The 20115-nt window shown below is 32.6% G+C and overlaps 1 protein-coding gene across 2 annotated transcripts in view; it reads left to right on the top strand.

The window, feature by feature from the left end:
• The first annotated feature begins 1295 nt into the window (after nucleotides 1-1295).
• Nucleotides 1296-20115, top strand: part of EPRS1 (glutamyl-prolyl-tRNA synthetase 1) — a 66008-nt gene continuing 47188 nt past the window's right edge. For both annotated transcript variants that reach the window (XM_074309194.1, XM_074309193.1), the window contains exons 1-10: nucleotides 1296-1501; nucleotides 7247-7331; nucleotides 10710-10809; nucleotides 11909-12065; nucleotides 13976-14115; nucleotides 14300-14394; nucleotides 15806-15932; nucleotides 17110-17302; nucleotides 17770-17941; nucleotides 19242-19475. In XM_074309194.1, coding sequence (XP_074165295.1) covers nucleotides 1456-1501; nucleotides 7247-7331; nucleotides 10710-10809; nucleotides 11909-12065; nucleotides 13976-14115; nucleotides 14300-14394; nucleotides 15806-15932; nucleotides 17110-17302; nucleotides 17770-17941; nucleotides 19242-19475 — 1349 coding nt within the window. In that variant the 5' untranslated portion in view covers nucleotides 1296-1455. The remainder of the gene's footprint in view (nucleotides 1502-7246; nucleotides 7332-10709; nucleotides 10810-11908; nucleotides 12066-13975; nucleotides 14116-14299; nucleotides 14395-15805; nucleotides 15933-17109; nucleotides 17303-17769; nucleotides 17942-19241; nucleotides 19476-20115) is intronic.

Here is a 20115-nt window from a genome sequence, read left to right as displayed (position 1 = left end):
TGCTCAGGACATTAGACCAGGAACTTTTGAAGAAAGCCACAAATTCATAATAGACTTGTTTTAAGGATCAGAATAGCAGATATATGTAGATTATTTTGCAAACCTTAAAGCTATTAAAATACTCGACACTGTTAATACCACTTAAAGCTCTGCCAGTTTCCTGGAAAATGATTATAATTGGAACATTTATCTCCCCCCACCCACCCACCCCGTTCAGGGTCGTAGTGCAGTTGAACAGAGAGTGTAAACTATATGTTGATGATTTGTTACAAGAATTAAGGGCATATGCTAAAAAAGAAAAAAAAATGCAAACTTGATCAACAAGAAACTGACAAATTTGTCTTTGATTCGAGGATTAAAAAAAAAAAAAAGTGATACATCAGAAGAAACTGGAAGATCCCCCGAAGTGCCAAAATTAAAAATACTACTTACGATGTTTCTGAAAACTGCTCTGAAATATCTACTGAGTGTGATGCTTTACATAAAGCTACAGAATTAAACATGATTAATAATGATCAACATCTAAAAGTACCTTTAAAATTGCGGTGTGGCGGACATAGTAACTGATAATCAAAAGAATGTCACTTTCCAGATTGGAAGAAAAAACTGCCTATCTAAAGAGGAATCAGCTGCAAAAAAAAAGAAAGTAAACAGATGGATTCTCCAAAGAAAAGCAAAAATCATGAAGCTAAAACAAATAAAAAAATGCTTAAAAGCCTAAAGAGAGATAAAACCATGAAGATAATTGAAGTTTTCTTCTTAACTTAAACTTAAAGCGCCAGGCTATAATTATTATTATTTTTTTTTAATTATAGTTTTTATTTACCAGATATTTGCATAGGTAATTTTACAGTATTGACAATTGCCAAACCTTTTGTTCCAATGTTTCCCCTCCTTCCCCTCCCCCCCAGATGGCAGGTTGACCAATACATGTTACATATGTTAGAGTATAAATTAAATACAATATATGTATACATGTCCAAACAGTTGTTTTGCTGAACAAAAAGAATCGGACTTTGAAATAGTGTATACAGGCTATAATTACTCTTAATCACAATCGGAGAGAAGGAGAAGGCATCAGGGGAAGGGACGGAGAAACTGTAGGCTGCAGAAGCGAAGGCGAGATCGAGGAGATTGGAGCCGCATCAGACCAGGGGAGACTAGGAACGCTCAGACGCGGTCCCCGTCGTCCAAGGTGCTTCTTTTGGAAGCGGACCCTGCGACGCGACCGAGACTGTAAAAGGTTCCGGAGCTGCCCGAGGCCATTTGGCCACTGCACCGGAAGCTTTGCGGACGGGGTGGAGAGTGGGGGCTGAAACTGGGTGTGTCCGACCGAATTGGGGGGAGGAGCCTTGGCGGCGGCGGCGTGGACACGTCTCACCCTCCAGTCTCCCACGCGTCCTTCTCTAGAGGCCGGCAGGACTGACATACTGACTGAAGCACTGACGGGTGGAGATGGCGGCGCTGAGTCTGACGGTGAATCCTGTAGACCCTCCTCTCGGTAAGGCCTTGGCCAGGACCCTGGGGCCGGGCTAAGAGGGCGGGTATTCCCCCGCCCCGGGAACCTGAAACCCGCCGGAGATGTTGTTTCTTCCAGCCCCTGCCCTCCTCCAAGCTAGGCCGGGGCGCCTCACTTTTCCTTTGGGGGACTTTTTCGTTGCTGGTAAGGAGATCCCTGACCAGTTCTCGAACCCGGGGAACACGTGGTTTGTCTCCTTTCCGTCCCCTCTGCGCTGGAAGTAGTTTCCTCGTCGCCACTGCATTTTCTCCCCCGTGCCATTTAAAATGGCTCTTGCGAGCCTGGGAGCGCCCGGACCGCCTCAGCTGGTGAAACCACACGTTGTTGGATGGGATTTACTCCTGCTTTACTTCAGGCAGCTCCTTTTCCAGGCATTCAGTGCCGGCATTCCAAGCTAAGGGATAAAAAGAAAAAGAATTACTTTTATAAAAAAATGCAACCTGTCCCTGTTCCCAAGGAGCTCATTATGGTACAGTACAAACTAAGTGAAAACACGATATATAATTGGGGGGTAATCAACGAAGGAAAGACGAAGAAGAGGGAAAGGCATCTTCTAGAAGTTGGATTTTAGCCGGAACCTTATGATAGGAGGCAGAGCTAAAAAGATGACAGTGTGTTTTAAAGTAGTAATGGGAAAATTAATGAGTGGATTTTGGGGGGTGGGGGTAAAAATAAGTTTAGTTTAAGACATGTGCAATAAATATCTGAGAGATTTGAGACTATGACTTGATTAAAAATAGATATGAGAATCTTTTGCAGAGAGATGATGAAGTTGATGAAAAGCAGAGGCCACGATTATCTGGGGACACCTAGATAAAGATCCAGTAAATGATGTACAGCAGAACAGCTGTTTGGACATGTATACATATATTGTATTTAATTTATACTTTAACATATTTAATATGTATTGGTCAACCTGCCATCTGGGGAGGGGGGAGGAGGGGAAAAATTAGACCAAAAGGTTTGGCAATTGTCAATGCTGTAAAATTACCCATGCATAGATCTGGTGAATAAAAACTATTAAAAAAAATATCCAGTAAACGAGACTGAGTAATAGTTAGATAGAAGAACCAGGAGAGCAGTATCCTGACAACCTGCAGAGGAAAAGGATCAAGGAGAAAGGCGATGGATTGCTTAAAGGCTTTAGAGAGGTCAAGAAAAAAGAGAAACAAGAAAAGGCCATTGAGATTTGGCCATTAAAAAATCATCTAACTTAGAGAGCAATTTTACTTGAAAGATCCAAAGCCAGAGTGAAAGGTTAACAGGGAAGAAGAAAAGAAGTGGAGTCATTGATTGTAGACAGTCTTTTCAAAGAGTTTAGTCATGAAAGGAAGTTTTATGATAGCTAATGATGATAGAGTGAGGATTTTTTTGAGGAGTCATGGATATGTTTGTTAGGCATTAGGGAAGCAGCAATAGACAGGAAGAGATTGAAAAATGAGATGATAAAAAGGGGCAGAATATTGGAGAAGATGGAATGGGATTTCCCTCCCCCACAAAACAAACAGCAAAATACTGTGTTTTCCCATATTTCTGTTACTTCTATTTTGGACTTTTTGCTGTACTGCCCTTGGAAAATGTAATCAAAGCAAGTGATTATCATTGCCTATTCTGGTGACATATTTATTGCAAATAATGGGTACCTGAAACACCAGTCATATTGTAGGCAGGTGCATTTACTTCTTTATCCTGCAAAAGTAGTAAGGTTCTGACCTGTCACCTCCCTGCTTTGTTTTTAGTTTGTACTAAATTCAGGGTTATATTCAAACATGGATAATGAACTTTCAGAAATTAGCATGAGAGAGATCGTTTTTACAAAAATTTATAAGATCGTTAAGTTTTTTTGAGTCTTCATTGACACCCTTCACCCTTCTTCTAAATTTTGGACTTGATCAGCTGATGAGATATACATATTCAAATTAGTTTTGACATTGTTAACTCTTTTGGGGTTTTAAATCTTTTTTTTTTAATTAATTAAATTAATTTTTACAAAAATTTTATGCATAGTTAATTTTCCAGCAAAACCTTTTGTTTCAACTTTTCCTTTCCTTCCCTTCACCCTTTCCCCCAGATGGCAGGTTGACCAATACATGTTAAATATGTTAAAATATAAGTTAGGCTTTAAATCTTTAAGAACAAAGATATTGCTAATAGATCTTATGTGGGTATAATGTTTTTAATAGTAGTACTAATAAATACAAACTTGATTTAAGTAAGATACTCTCTTGAAGAAATAAGATCCTTATTAAATAATATTAAATAAGATCCTTATTAAAGGTAAGATCCTTACCTTTAAATCTTCTTTCAGTCTTTTGTGTTCTCTTTGGGGAGAAATTCTAAAAGATTTTTGTTGCCTGACTTTTTGGATCCTTGACTTATTATTGTTCATATTCTCACTTTTTCTATTGCTTTAATTCATTACAGTCATTTATATCAAGGAGATTTTAGCTGTTTTGTTTATTTAATTCTTTTATAGAGTTCCAGCTTTGTTCCATATTTGATTACGCAGAATTCTTGGAAATTATTTTAACATGAAGTGTTGCTGAGATACATACGAGAATACCTAAATGAGAATGGGACTATCTTAGATGTAATTTGAAAGGAAAAAAATTGATGTTTCAAATTCCTCTAAAATTAGATATTTAGAGACTACAATTAGTATATAGCATTAAAAATTTGTTTTATGTAGTCAGACATCTGAATGATGTCTGTTTAATTGAGTTAGTGCTTATTCTTACAACTGCACTGTCTGATTAATAGTGCAAATTCTTAAAAGTAACATGATGGTATACGTTTCATCATTTAATATACTCTGGCAAATTAAATGCATTTGTCTTCCTCATAAGTACCTTTTACATGGAAACTCAGCAGATGTTTGTTTAATTAACAAATTATTAATAATGAAATTAATAGAAAGATATCAGTTACAAGCATAAGGAGATTTGATCAGAAGAGTCCTAGCATTAGAGATTTAGAAGTGAAAGAGGGTATCTAATGAACCCTCTTCATTTTACAGGTTAGAAAACTGAGGCTCAGTGAAGCTAAGGGAGTTAGTCTAAGGTCATATAGGTGGGAAGCATTAGAGGTTAGAGTTGAACCCAATTTCAGTAGTCTTTATATTATTATTATTATTTTTTCCATCAAAAGACCTACATCCTAATCCAGGACCTGCCATCTATAAACTTTGTGCTACCACTCTGATCATCTTGGTTGGACATATTTCCAGATACATCATTTCAGAATTTTTTGCTATTATGGATATCTTTGCTTAACCACCAATTTTTTTTTTTTGCCCACTAGTAACAGTCATAAGGAAAGTTCTAGTTAACGTGATCACCAGCTCAAGGTGAATTAAGTTTAATAGCTTTCATTGTATAATACCATTATGCCTTATGGTACCATATACTACTGGTAAGATGATGTTCCTTTCTTCACAACCTAGCCAGCATTATATTTTATCATTTTAAACTTCTTTATTAGTCCAGTGGATCTTTTGGAATTAGCATAATGGATAGAGTAGGCAGACTGGACTTAGAAAGACCTGAATTCAAATTTAGCCTCTGATATTTAATGGCCTTATCACCCTGTATAAGTTACTTAACCTTCGTGCCTCTTTCTTCAGATAAAAAATGAGGATAGATAATGACAATACAGTATTTGTAAAGTGTCTGGTATATTGTAGGAATTATAGGAATGTTAGGCATTAATTATATTATTGACATTGGGAGGAACATTGTTCAAATTTTCTAAATTATCAAAAACTCTAATAATAACTACTGAACTTTGTGTCAATGTTTCTTAAATTTGGATTTCTTTGATTATTAGAAATTTTGAAGCTTTCTCATGTGACTTGATAATTTGTGCTGCTTTTGTGAAATGGTATCTTTTGAGTGTCGGAATTGAATAATCAATAGAGAGCCTACTCTAGACTTAGAAAGATTTAGGTTTAAGTTTCTCTTCTGATACTTGCTATCTATATAATCCTAAAACATTCATTCCCTCAGTAACTCAAAATTCATTAAAATCTTAAATTGCAGTACGTTTACAGTTCTGCATTGATGCTTGAGGGTTCTCTACACTTATGAATTCATGGATCTGAAGAAAACAAGTTATTTGACCACTTTATCTTTTTTCAGAAACCCATTCTTAAGACATTCCACTGATTTATGCCTCTTTGAATATAAATTCTATCATGTCTTTTTATGAGTCTTAGTTTTTACTTTGTTTTGTTTTACTTTTTTTTCTGGTTATATGTATACATTTATTTTTTTAAAAATACACTTTTTTATGAAACATTGTGAGAGAAAAATCAAAACAAAAGGGAAAAACTACAAGGGGAAAATGCCTAGAAGAAACAGAAAAAAAAAAAGTGAACATAGCATGTGTTGATTTATATTCAGTCTCCATAGTTTTCTTTCTGGATACAAATGGCATTTTCTATCTAAAGTCTGTTGGGATTGCCTTAAATCATAGAACTTCAGAGAAGAACCAACTCTTTCATAGTTGATCATTTCACATTGTTGCTGTTACTGTGCACAACGTATTCCTGGTTCTGCTTATTTCACTCAGCATCAGTTTATGTAAATCTTTCCAGGCTTTCTAAAATCAGCTTGTTCATCATTTTTTATAGAACAATAATATTCAATTACTTTTATATACTACAATTTGTTCAGCTATTCCTCATTTGATGGGCATTTACTCATTTTCCAATTCTTTTCTACCACAAAAAGATCTGCTACAAACATTTTTGCACATATGGGTCCTTTTCCCTCCTTTATGATTTCCTGGGATACAGACCCAGTAGTGGCACTGGTGGGTCAAAGGGTATGCACAGGTTTATAGCCCTTTGGGCATAGCTCCAGATTGCTCTCCAGAATGGCTGGATCATTACAACTTCACTAACAATGTATTAGTGTCCCAATTTTCCCACATCCTATCCAACACTTATCCAATATCTTATCATCTTAGCCTTTCTGAGAGGTGTGAGATGGTACCTCAGAGTTGTTTTAATTTGCATTTCTCTGAATATTAATTTAGCCAATGCATATTCTATTGTCTTTTAAAATGATTTTTACTTATATATTTAGAGACACAGATTTTAAAGATGAAAGAAACTTTAAGGTCACATAGATGTAATCTCTCATTTAACATTTAAGGAAATGAAGGCCCATGATTTTCCCAAAATCCCTCAAGTAGTGAATGACAGAGACAGGGTTTGGGCTTAAATCTTTTGACTAGAATCCAGCACTTTCATTGTATCACATTGTCTTCTGTGTCTTCTGTGTTATGCCAAATACTCTCACAATTTTGAATAGCACTGAGATGACATACAAGTCTTTCATTTCTAAAATTACTTATTCTAGGGGAAGCTAGTTCTATGAGAACTCAGGTGTTATTTTTCTAAAGAACAGTTGACTACGTCATCCAACTTAAGAAACATAGGAGTAACCACTGTGTTTCATCATGTTCTAAGCCATCCTTGCCTCCTATAAAAAGAAAGTTAATTTTAAATGCCTATCTAGAAGCAAGTGCTCCTGACTGAGCTGTTGGTGTATTTTATCTTTCCATTAAGACAAAAGACTGTTTTGTAAAAGTCCTTTTTAAAGAATATCCCTTTTGCTGGGTATATTTGTTTAGAGAACCTTTCAATATATGAAAGTTTGATGATTCAGGCTATAAATGTGACCTAATATGAAGAGACTTTAAATTTTCTTCCATTGTTTATAGGAGCCTTGTTGACAATAGAACACGTTAAAGACAATGTCAAAATTTCAGTTGATGAAGGAAAAGAGAATATCCTTCGAGTTTCTGAGTAAGTAATTTTTACATTTCTGCCCTCATTTTTTAGACTAGCATTTAAAAAATGTTAATTGGGTGTGTGAATTAAAAGAAGTTATTTTTGCATGCTTGATTTCTGTTGCTTGATTGTTAGAGATGATATTAAGGAATACAATTACAATGAAAACAACAAATGGAAATATATTGAGATATCACTTCTAGATTTACCCTTTTGAATGTTCTTTTAAAATCATGTAACTCATTTTTCATAGTGCCATTTAATTGTAGAACATGATTATAATTACTCTAGTTCATATATTCAGCATAATAAAATGAGGTATTTTTTCATATCTCTCTTATAAAGATATTTTATTATTCATGATCAATTTTAGATGTGTTTTGGTGTCTTTAATTTAAAGATCACAGCATTAAAAAGTTGTATATGTACGTACATATTTGTTACATACAGATTCATTAAATAGGATTTCCGACTTCTCAGAGCATATCTCCTATGTCAAGCCATGTAAATGAAGAGATTGAGGATATAAAGATAAATACAAAACAAGTCAACAGTATGCATTTTCTTGACCATTATAATTAATCAGTACAGACTCTCCAAAAGGGTCATGATATAGAATTCAGAATATAGAATAATGTAGAATCTAGAAGAAAAAATGACTTGTGATTTTCATAGTTAGTATTTTTGTTTGCATGTTTCCTAATGAGTAATTTAACTTTCAAAACATTTTGCATTGATCAATTCTTTAAATCAGCTATTAATTTTTGTTGTTGCTTTATAGAATTTTAAAATAATCTTAAATCTTTCAATGCTCTAAATGTTTGAATTGTATTTATGTTTCTTTTTTTTCTTTTAATAGTTTTTTTTATCAAATATATGCATGGGTAATTTTACAACATTGACAATTGCCAAACCTTTTGTTCTAATTTTTCCCCCCCCTTCTCCCCCTTCCCTCAGATGGCAGGTTGACCATTACATATTAAATATATTAAAGTATAAATTAAATACGATATATGTATACATGTCCAAACAGTTGTTTTGCTGTACAAAAAGAATCGGACTTTGAAATAGTGTACAATTAGCCTGTGAAGGAAATCCAATATGCAAGTGGACAAAATTAGAGGGATTGGGAATTCTATGTAGTGGTTCATAATCATCTCCTAGAGTTCTTTTGCAGGGTGTAGCTGGTTCAGTTCATTACTGCTCTATTGGAACTGATTTGGTTTATCTCATTGTTGAAAATGGCCATATCTATCAGATGTATTATATTTCTAAAAAGATTATGGTTCAGTTGCCTTAAGAGTAATCTTATGCACCCATACTTATAAAATTCAAAGATTTTCATCTCCTAACTTCTGATATCCCACTAATTCATATCTAGAATTTCTTTAATTTTATAATTATATAATTTTATTTGTTGTTATTAATAATGGCACTATATTCCTTTAAGATTTGTGGTGTACCTTGTTTATTTAATTTGAGCCATGTGAGAAAGATTGCTGGTAAAATTTTTTCCCTATAAAGATAAAAAGTGGGTCCATAAGAGATAGTGGCATACTTTCATAATTAGTGACTATGTTGGGGAATTTTAATCCTGGTCTCTTAGACTCCAGTTCTAACACTCCCTTTTCATGTTTTGACTTAACTTTTTGACCTTCAGCAAACTTTCCAATGGGAAAACTGGCTAAACCACATCATGAGGATAGAGATTGCTGCTAATAATGAAGCAGTAATAGCTTTAGAATGGAAAGGAAGCACTTTATGTTGACAGTCAACACCATCTCATTATGTATTGGCTACATAATTGATTTCTTATAACAGTGGTACATTTTAATGGGAAATAAAATTTAAGAAACATCAGCTAAACTTATTTCACAATTGATGGTTTGGAGTAAATGGATTCCATAACACCAAAAAATAAACTAATTTATTTAGGTACTAGCTGAAAAATCATTTGAAGTATTTCAAATTTGATCATTCTTCAGTTATTAGTTAAATAGTTCTTAAATTCATTTTAACAAGTAGGCTTTTGAATCTATTTTCTTTGAGATAATTTTAGGGATGAATTGCTTTTAAGGTTTGGCAAACCTTTTCAGAGTGTTCTAAGGTTGTAATCTTTAATCTAGTGTTCTGTTTGAAACCACAATACATATACCATATATTTATGTGCTATTTTAACATTTCAAGATCCTTAATTCAGGCCATAAATTATAACCTTCTAATAGGGATTTGTGCTGGGTAGACTCTTACAACATACTGCTTATTCATTTGTTAGATAGTTGAATGATTGATTTGCCATAGTCTCTAAAAATAATCACTTGATCTAGGTATTAGAAGGTTAAAAATTATTTTGACACAGAAGATAAGTCCTAGCAACCCCTGTATACAAAGGACATTTCTGGTAAAAATAAAGCAAAGTTTTGATTATTTTCCCTTCAGTCCTTAGTTTTGGAGGGCTGTGTAGATTAGAGGCATTGAACTCACTGCAAGCCACTAACAAAATTTGGGCTGTTGTGGTGAAAATTGTTTCTGACTCGTTGTGGTCCCTTCTCTTGGAATAGATAAGTGGTTTGCCATTCCCTTCTTCAACTCATTTTTCAGATATAACTGAGGCAAAAAGGGTTTAGTAACTTTACCACAGTCACGTAGCTATTAAATTTCTGAGACTGGATTAGAATTTAGGAAGATGAGTCTTACAGATTCTACACCTGTCACTTTATCTACTGTACTACCTAGCTGTCCCACACTAAAGCTGAACCAGATTAAAATGTAATTGGGAAACATTTAACAAAATATAAAAATAGAATACAATATAGATGATGCTAATTTGGTTTTCTAAGTCATTATACAACCTTTCTATTTAACTTTGACACTGTTTTTCTAGGACACTGAGAGGTTAAATAACTTGCTCAGTATCCCACAACCAATATATGTAAGAGGTGGGACTTGGAACTCAGATCTCCCTGTTTTTGAAGATGGATCCTTATCCACTGTGATACACTGCCTCTCATAATTAATACATAAACATCTATATTTTTCAACACATATTTATATAAAAATTAGTTTCCTAGAGACTGTTTTGTTATTTTCATGCTATATAGACACAGAGAAATTGTTATGTAATAAATTCCATTAAATACCTGGAATCAACAGATGATTATGGCAACAGATTTTAGGGCCATGACTTTTTATTTGGCACACCTGGGGCACATTACAGAAACTTTAACAAATTTAATTTTGTTTCAAAACAAAGTCAAGCAGAGTAGAGTGAAATGTAGAGGGTGAAGAAGATGATTCTATTAGTTGAATTTATCTTACTTAATTGTTCACATAACAAATCTTCAAATTGGTGGTAGCCAAATGGCTAACACAACATCGTTTTCTTACTTGTAGCAATGTTACATTCACTGACGTGAATTCTATACTTCGCTACTTGGCTAGAGTTGCAACTTCAGCTGGGTTGTATGGCTGTAACCTGATGGAGCACACTGAAGTAAGTCATCAACAATCCTTTGTGATTTTTTTATTAGCTTGCATTTATACTTATTTGAGAATTTCATTATTCTTGCTTTTATTTGATGTAGCATTTTTATAGTTAGAATCATAACATCTGGAATATTGAATTTGTGACTTTTTCTTGTTTCTCCATTTCTTTCCTCCTACCCTAATTACTCTATTTGTATTTGGATTTTCTATTTCCTACCATTTCTTCTAAAAATACTGATGTTTTTTACTGATCTTACTAATGCCTTTTGTCTTTGTATTATAGTTGTTTTTTTTTTATTTTCCCTCGCAGATTTAGCTTTCTTTCACTATAAAGAAAAAAAATACAAAAATCCAATACAAAGACCTGAATTGAGAATATTTACAATATTCTGCTCTAATAGGTCAAAAAGAGAAGGTTTGGATGAGCTATGAGAAATAGGATAGAGAATCAATTAGGAGGTATAATGGATTTTTACTTTAGTAAAGATCCAGTTAAGATTTTATAATAGATAACTTGTTAACATGGTTGTTTGATATTTAACACTTTCTTTTAAAAATTAGTTTAAAAGTTAAGGGAATACTCTTGTAGCACAAGAAAACATTTGGTATAAATTAGCATAAAATACTTTTAGCACATCATAGATATTCAGAAAGTCACTGACTCATGCCAAAATTTCTGGCATTATTGATGAGATTTTTATGACTTCTGGATTTAATGATTCCTTGCTATATTCTCTACCTTCCTCTCCTCATTTTTGATTCTGTATTTCTTACTGTGAAATTTAAGGTCAGATCATTTTAAAGTCCTTTACTAATAAGAATTCTGTTAAATTTGTGTAGATAGGTCCATTTTGCAGTGATAACTTCTTAGAGATTTATGCTATTTAGAAGCAAGGAGTAGTTATCTTTCCGTGCTCCTTCTTGTAATAATAGTCTGATATTTAGTAAGCAACGCTACTGTGATTTCTCTAAATAAAAAACAGAGCTCACAAAATCTTAACTGTCTAATTGCCTTTGTTAGCTAGACTTTCTTTGTCATGGTTTAAACAAATAATAAGTTTTGGAATATCAAACAGTCTTATCTCTTCCTTTTTCTCTTTTGCCAGATTGACCATTGGTTGGAATTCAGTGTTACAAAATTATCTTCTTGTACATTGTTTAATACAGCAGTAAGTGAACTTAATCACTGTCTGTCACTAAGAACATACTTAGTTGGAAACTCATTGAGCTTAGCAGACCTGTGTGTTTGGGCCACATTAAAAGGTATATCTGTTTTTTTTTTTTTAAGCACTTTAAATTTTCAGTTACTTCATGCTATTAACTAATCATTTCTTCACAGATTTTTAATTCCATTGTTAACAGGAAAATTTAAGGTATAATATTTTGGATTTTTTTACTTTGAAATGAAAATTACCTTGATGAACATCATAAAAAGTATTTTGCTATTTTCCACATTAACATTTCAGATTTTCTAGGCTAATTATTTAATAATTTTTCAAGCAATAATTTCACCATCATATATATATATATATATATATATATATATATATCATATGAGAGGCCCCTACAGTGCCACACCAAGACACCTCAATGTATATCATATGAGAGGCCCCTACAGTGCCACACCAAGACACCTCAATCAGAACAATAACAGTCAGCCTGTAATCATCTAATTGGGAGAAACAAACAAACAAAAAAAGATACCCCTTGTTCTTAAAACTGTGTGTGTGTGTGTGTGTGTGTGTGTAACAGATATATGAATAGCTCCTCCAGTGGGATCCTCACTTTTTCTTATGGCCTTAACTAGGTACTTCACTTGCTCCCCTCTCTCTGCTTTTCTTACCTCTGGTAATTTCTCTCTACTCTCCTTTTCAAATCAACAAAAAGATGAAAAACAAAGTGATGAATACCAAACTCCTGTTAAAGGAGATGTTAATAATGCAACCTTCCAGATTTGGACTAGATGTTGAAATTTTTATATTCCTGACTATTCAGATGTACAATGAAATCCTTAGATACTTTTGATCTACCATGAAATAAATACATAATTAGAAGGGAATGAAAAAAAAGTATGAGTAAAAGGAAAGTGGTTTGAAGTTGACCTAGATTATGCTAGTAGAACACTGACTCTTATGAAAGCCTACCAAGAAGAAAAGCCTTTGAACATGGGCTCAAGGACAAGTGTGGAGAAACTCACCAACAAGTTAGTCAAGTGGATTTTTTAACTAGATCAACTCAAGGACTACTGTTTTCTAAGACATCGAAGACTGACAATCTACATAGTGGCAACATCACAGACCTTTTAAGTCTTGTTTTGGGTTTTTTTGTGAGATTGTTGGGGTTAAGTAACTTGCCCAGGGTTACACAGCTAGAAAGTTGAGTATCTGAGTTCAGATTTGAACTCCAGTCCTCTTCACTCCAAGGTTGGTGTTATATCCACTGCACCATCTTGCTGCACATCTCCCAGCCTCTCTTAAAGTCTTAAGCAACCAATGTGCCTGTGATTTTTACCAAATGTGCCTTAGTGTAGCTAGGAGTACATTCAGAATGATTAGAAGCATTGCATAATAATAATTATTATTATTCTATGTATGGCATAGAAGCATCTGACGAGTTATTCATATCTGAGAAAATGATTTAAGATTATTTGTTAAGATTAATTGTTTAGAAAGAAATTAAAGAATACATATTTACTTAATACAGTGCTTTAGTATTTAACTTTGTTGTTAATACTGCTAAAATTTAATGGTCAAGATTATTTATAATTAGTTGAGCTACCATTAGTAAGTATTCATTAAGTGCCTACTTTGTGCCAGGTGCATAAATACAAAGAATGGTATAATTCTGCTTGCTTAAAGTCTGATGGAGGAGATAAGCAGAAGCTACCTTATTCTCAGAATTGTTCTCATTAGCATGCTGGTTTGGTGTGTATTGTGGGGACCTCATAGAATGGGAAAAAAAGTTAAGTTGGGCTAAATAAATACTGCTGGACTCATAACTTTCCTGAATCATGCATGTTTCATAAACATAGCAAAAATGTCACAATGTCTTAAATAGTCTACGATTTAACAATCCATTAGAGGTGTACTGTTTCATTAATTTAGCTGCCTTAAGTTGAGTCATTTTAAAATAGCAAGGTTAGTGAATTGTTTAAAATGTGTATTTGTTTACAGGAAATAATAAATGGCAAGAGCAGTTGAAAGAGAATATGGCTCCACTTCATGTAAAACGCTGGTTTGGCTTTCTTGAAGCTCAACGTGCATTTCAGTCAGTTGGTACCAAATGGAATGTTGCTGCACCAAAAATCAAAGTGGTAAGCAGAATTATAGTTATTTGGTACTGCTTTACTGTGAATAAGATTTGAGTGATGTTAAACAGAATTACTTTGGATTTATTGCATATTTTCTTCTCCGAGAGGATTTTGTACTTCACAGACTAGTGGTTTTATTGGTTGAATGGGCAAAACAGCTAACTGTAAGTTTTCATTTGTTTTTAAGGCAACTGAAAAGAAACAGGATGTTGGAAAATTTGTTGAGCTTCCAGGTGCAGAGATGGGCAAGGTTGTGGTCAGATTCCCTCCTGAGGCCAGTGGGTAAGCTAATGTTGTTAGGAATCATTTGCATGATTAAGATCAAATAAGTCAAATACAACTTTTAAAAAAATTATCCGTTATAAGTTAATATATATAAAACATATTTGTTAAATTAAGATATGCCAGAGGCAGTTTTAGATGAGTTCATTTCTAAATTGATGCTTTTCCCCCTGGTTTAAAAAAAAAAAAAATGAGGGACATTATTCAAGCAGATTTTTAAAATATTGGAAAACTTTGAAAATGAAGAATTGCAACTGTTTCCAATTTGAACTTTGGTTGCAAAACTGTTCTAGTATAATAAAGATTTTGTCCCTTTGATTCTTATCTTCTATGATTCATTCATTATTTGCTGCCTATCAAGATGTCTTTTATAGGATAATGCCAGTAGTGATAGTCATCTCTATTCAGATGTAGCTCTGTTTTTTAATTTTTTTTCTGAATCTCCTGGAAGTCCAGGCTTTTCATTTATTTATTTAATTTTATTTTATTTTATTCATTTTATAATTATAACATTTTTTGACAGTACATATGCATTTTTTTACATTATCCTTTGTACTCCCTTCTGTTCCAAATTTTTCCCCTCCTTCCCTCCATCCCCTCCCCTAGATGGCAGGCATTCCCATACATATTAAGTATGTTATAGTATGTCCTAGGTACAATATATATGTGCAGAACCAAATTTTGTTGTTGTTGTTGCAAAGGAAGAATTAGATTCGGAAGGTAAAAATAATCTGGGGAGAAAAACAAAAAATGCTAAGAGTTTACACTCATTTCCCAGTGTTCCTTTTCTGGGTGTAGCTGATTCTGTCCATAGATGTAGCTCTATTTTCAAGATGAATGAGATATAATGACTAGGATGAAAGTGTCTGTTAGTAACTAAAATTTCTAATAAGAAAAATCCTTTGCCATTTGTGGTTCTTGTTTGTTCTACTTTTCTTTGTGGTCAGTTTCCAAAAGGTGAAGAACAGATCAAATAAGTCTTTTTGCTTCCTAATACTGGACAAGCAGCAGAATAGGCAGCCTATGTCAGTACTATCAAATTATAATTACATGCAATATTGGGTGGGAGTGAAGTTAGCAATATGCCTCCAACTTTTTATAAATTACTTTTTTTGTATCAATTCAAAAAGTAAGTATATAATGTTTATATACATATTTCTTAATAAAAATGCATATATTTAATTTAATAATATTATTTAATGTTAATAATATTATATTAATAATGTTAATCCTGTTAAGGTTTATGTATATTTATATATATTTTTTATTAGAATGATCACAATATAAGCACACTAACCTTTATAAAGTTTTTTTTTTAAGCTTGTTCTCATGTACTTCAAAGGGGTCTGCTAATTTAAAGTAATTTTTAAAAACATGTCAATGAAGTTTCTTTGAAATGTTTCTATTTTAGTTACTTACATATTGGACATGCAAAAGCTGCTCTTCTAAACCAGCACTACCAGGTTAACTTTAAAGGAAAACTAATCATGAGATTTGATGACACAAATCCAGAAAAAGAGAAGGAAGATTTTGAAAAGGTAAATTAAGTGTAGTGTTGGATAAGTTTATTAAAATTAGAGCTGACCTAGTGTTTATCATGGCTCTTAAATTTAAATGATGCCAGTCCTTTTATCATTTTATTTCCCACATTATATTTCTCAAATTCAGGTGGAGATATAATAAACTTAAGTACACATAACTTATTTTTCCATTTCTTTTCAAGTCTTTTATGTTTTATGCAAAGTATGATAAGAAATAGAATTTTGCATTCCTTTTTATATAATATACTTTTTTGCTTTCAATGGAAAATTGCTTTAAAGAAGAAACAAAACCCTCAATAACTAGGTGAAAAAATGTGAAAGTTTCCCAGTATCTTTTTTGTCATCTTCGTTCAAAAGCTCAGAAGTTTCATGTCTTCACGGTAGAGAGAGATAAACTCATTTCTATCAAGTTGATACTCAGTAATTGTTCAGAGTAATTAGTAATTCCTGTCATGAGGTCTTGTCTTTGTCAGAAAGGAATGAGTTGGGTAATATAGTAAACATTTCTTACTTTTTTTCCTGACATTCTTTTCTCTTTCTCTTCTTTCACTCATTGGATATTACTTAATTTTCTGCCAAATAATCTTTTTTTTTTTTTTTTAAATTTTTTATTATATATATATATATATTTATAATATTATCCCTTGTATTCATTTTTCCAAATTATCCCCCCCTCCCTCTATTCCCTCCCCCCGATGACAGGCTATCCCATACATTTTACATGTGTTACAATATAGTCTAGGTACAATACATGTGTGTGAATATCATTTTCTTGTTGCACAATAAACATTAGAAACCAAAGGTACATGCAACCTGCTGCCAAATAATCTTAATTTTGGAGTCAGAGGACCTAAATTCAGAGCTTTGCTCTTCCTGTATAACCCATGGGAAATCTACTTTTCTACTGTTGGCCTCAATTTTCTCATCATCAATTAGATGATGGAAGTAGATTAAATGACCTTGATAGTCCCTTCTAGTTTACTAATTTATTCAAGCTGTGTAACAGGGGCCCAAATATATTGTATCCTTTATGGCTTCTCTTCTGTTGGTTATACTAATAGAAGCACTTGTATCAGTACTTGGCTAATCAAGGGAAATTCAATTAAAAGTGATAGTAACTTTGTATGTTTCTTGGACTAATAAAACTGAAGTTTGTTTGGGTTTCATATTTCAGGTTATCTTGGAGGATGTGGCTATGTTGCATATCAAGCCAGATCAATTTACTTATACATCAGATCATTTTGAAACAATAATGAAATATGCAGAGAAACTTATTCAGGAAGGAAAAGCTTACGTAGATGATACCCCTGCAGAAGAAATGAAAGCAGAACGTGAACAGAGGATGGAATCGAAACATAGGAACAATTGTAAGATGCATTTGGTCCTTTATACATCTAACTTGCTCCTCATTTATGAAATGTACTAGTCTTTTCTTTTATTAAAAATAGCATTGCTACCTTGAATGTATTCTTCAATTCAAATGCATTAAGTTTCTCTTTATGTCAGAATAACTTAAAAATGCTTTCTGCCTGTATGACCTCAAAGAAGTTCCTTAACCTTGAGTCTTAGTTTTCTTTGGACTAAAATGACTTCTAAGGTCTCTCTTAGGACTGTCTACATGATCTGATGCTAAAAAGAAAAAGTATCTGCCTCAGTATCAGAGATTGAAACAGTTTAGTTTCATATTGATGTGATATAAATCATTTTTATGAACTCTCCTTTTTTCTTTTTTGTAAAAAACCTGAAATACTATGGAATATGTTGGTAGTATTTGAAAAGAAATTTGAGTCAAATTAGTAATGCTTTGGTTGAACTGCATATCTTTATTCACTAGCCATTGAGAAGAATCTACAAATGTGGGAAGAAATGAAAAAAGGAACTCCATTTGGTCAGACCTGCTGCTTAAGAGCAAAAATTGACATGAGTAGTAATAATGGGTGCATGAGGGACCCAACTCTTTACCGTTGCAAAATTCAACCACACCCACGAACTGGAAATAAATACAAGTAAGTTCATTTCTTTAATGCTCAGAGTATTTCCTTATGCCTTTTTCATATCAAGTAACACCTAAATATCTGTAGTGAGTTATTTTAGTGTATCCTTTAGTTTATATTTCTTAGTGAAGCACATCCATATTTCTCTAACTAATACTGAGAAAGATTAGGGGACCTTCACTAAAAACCTTTATTTGTTTCTGATTTTTAGAGTTAAGAAAATTAAATTGAGGAATAAAATACAAATAATACAAACTTGGTTCATTTTCCTTTTCCTTCTTTATTTGCTTTAAATCTGGAAGGGAGCTACTAAGATGCTAATTATTCATTCCTTGGATATGTAAATTGTAAAAAATTAAAATGAAATTAACATGGAATGAATTTGATTTTTCAGAAATCCAACAAAGAGTTAATTTTTCCCTTTCCCTCTTTTCTCCTATTCAGTCATATCAAGGCCCATATAATCTCTTGCCTGGACTATTATAATAGCAATATATCTCTTGAATGTATTAGTTAATATTATAATTTGTATTATGGAAAGATAGGGAGCAAAGTAGAGTTATTTGCTTTATTGATTTTAGTTTTGTAAGATTGCTTTTGGAAATCTTATAAATGTGTTCACACCCCCATTTTGATTATTTTTGAAAATTCAAGAATTATTACTTACACATTTTCTCTAATATTCTGTGCTTGGCTACTCTAATGTAATAATAATGTTTTAAGTTTTAATAGAGTTCAAATTAAAATCATTTGGTAAAGATTTTTGTTTTAATAAAAGTTTTCAAAAGAAGTATTTAAAATTTATTTACTTTATCCTGTTTTTTAATCATTTCATATGTTGGGATGAAAATATTTTTCTCTTCCTGATTGATGAAGTCATTTAGATCTTTAATCTTAACAAGGCTGAATTGCTTGGAATAGTAATACTAGAGAACATCAATGACAGCTTTCTTAAATGATAATGACATGGTACCTGCTAGTTATTGCTTGTTTCGATTCTATATAACACATCAAGGAATAAAAGTACTAGCCCATTATTATAGATTTTGCTAAGTGAGACAGAAGTGAGAAGTAAAACTAAAGTTCATTTTACTGCTTTATATTGAGGATAAGTTGAATTTGAACACTCAAAAAATGATTACTTTTGAGCAAATATGGCTTGGGTTCCTGGGAAATCAAGAAATTATGTTTATTTTTATCCAATCCATTATTTAGGAAGAACTCTCATTTAATTAATATTATTCTTTCATCTAGAATAAAGGTAGTAAAGATGTTTTTTGTTGATAAAAAAAATTTCCTTCTTTTTTCCTAGCATTTATCCCACATATGATTTTGCCTGCCCCATAGTTGATAGCATTGAAGGTGTTACACATGCTCTGAGGACAACAGAATATCATGATAGAGATGAACAGTTTTATTGGATTATTGAAGCATTGGGCATAAGAAGACCATATATTTGGGAATATAGTCGTCTAAATTTAAACAACACTGTGCTGTCTAAAAGAAAGCTCACGTGGTTTGTCAATGAAGGACTAGTTGACGGATGGTATGTTTTATGTTATCTGGAATTGATGGAAAACATGTGAATGAATACAGTTTACTCACCATATATGTATGATTTCTATGGTAAAGAAATCTATCTATATATGTATATATTTAACACAATTTTTATTGTTTAGTTTTTACACTATATATTTACATTGCTTCCAACAAAACTTTTTTTTTTTTTTAACAGTTTAAAGAAAATAAAATAGGGAGAAAAATTTTAACAGCAAAGTTTGGCATTTGTAAATAAATGAAAATGAGAATGTTATTTAAAAAGTAACCTTTCTGATCTTTTCTCATCTATAAAATGAGAGATAATATATGCATTTTGTTTTATGGTATTGTCCTGTGAATTGTTAAGGATGATAATAAATAGAACTATCGTAAATGCAATCTGTTTAACAAGGACTGCTACATATATTATGTTAGGATCATTCTTGGCATGATTAACATAGGTCATATATCCTAAATTAAATAGGATAGGTCTAAGTACTTATATATTTGTTGTGTGAAGTACATATCCATGTTGTGGATGAAACTGATATTACTGTCTAGTAGAACATATTTGAGTACAAACCCTCTTAGACACTACCTCAATCCAAATTGGTTTAGGTTTTGAAATCCAAAAGGACTTCTTATTC

The sequence above is a fragment of the Sminthopsis crassicaudata genome, chromosome 4, assembly GCF_048593235.1.
Source record: "Sminthopsis crassicaudata isolate SCR6 chromosome 4, ASM4859323v1, whole genome shotgun sequence".
Taxonomy (NCBI): Eukaryota; Metazoa; Chordata; class Mammalia; order Dasyuromorphia; family Dasyuridae; genus Sminthopsis; species Sminthopsis crassicaudata.
Note: the sequence above shows the minus strand (reverse complement) of the source record. Positions and strands in the feature narration are given on the sequence as shown.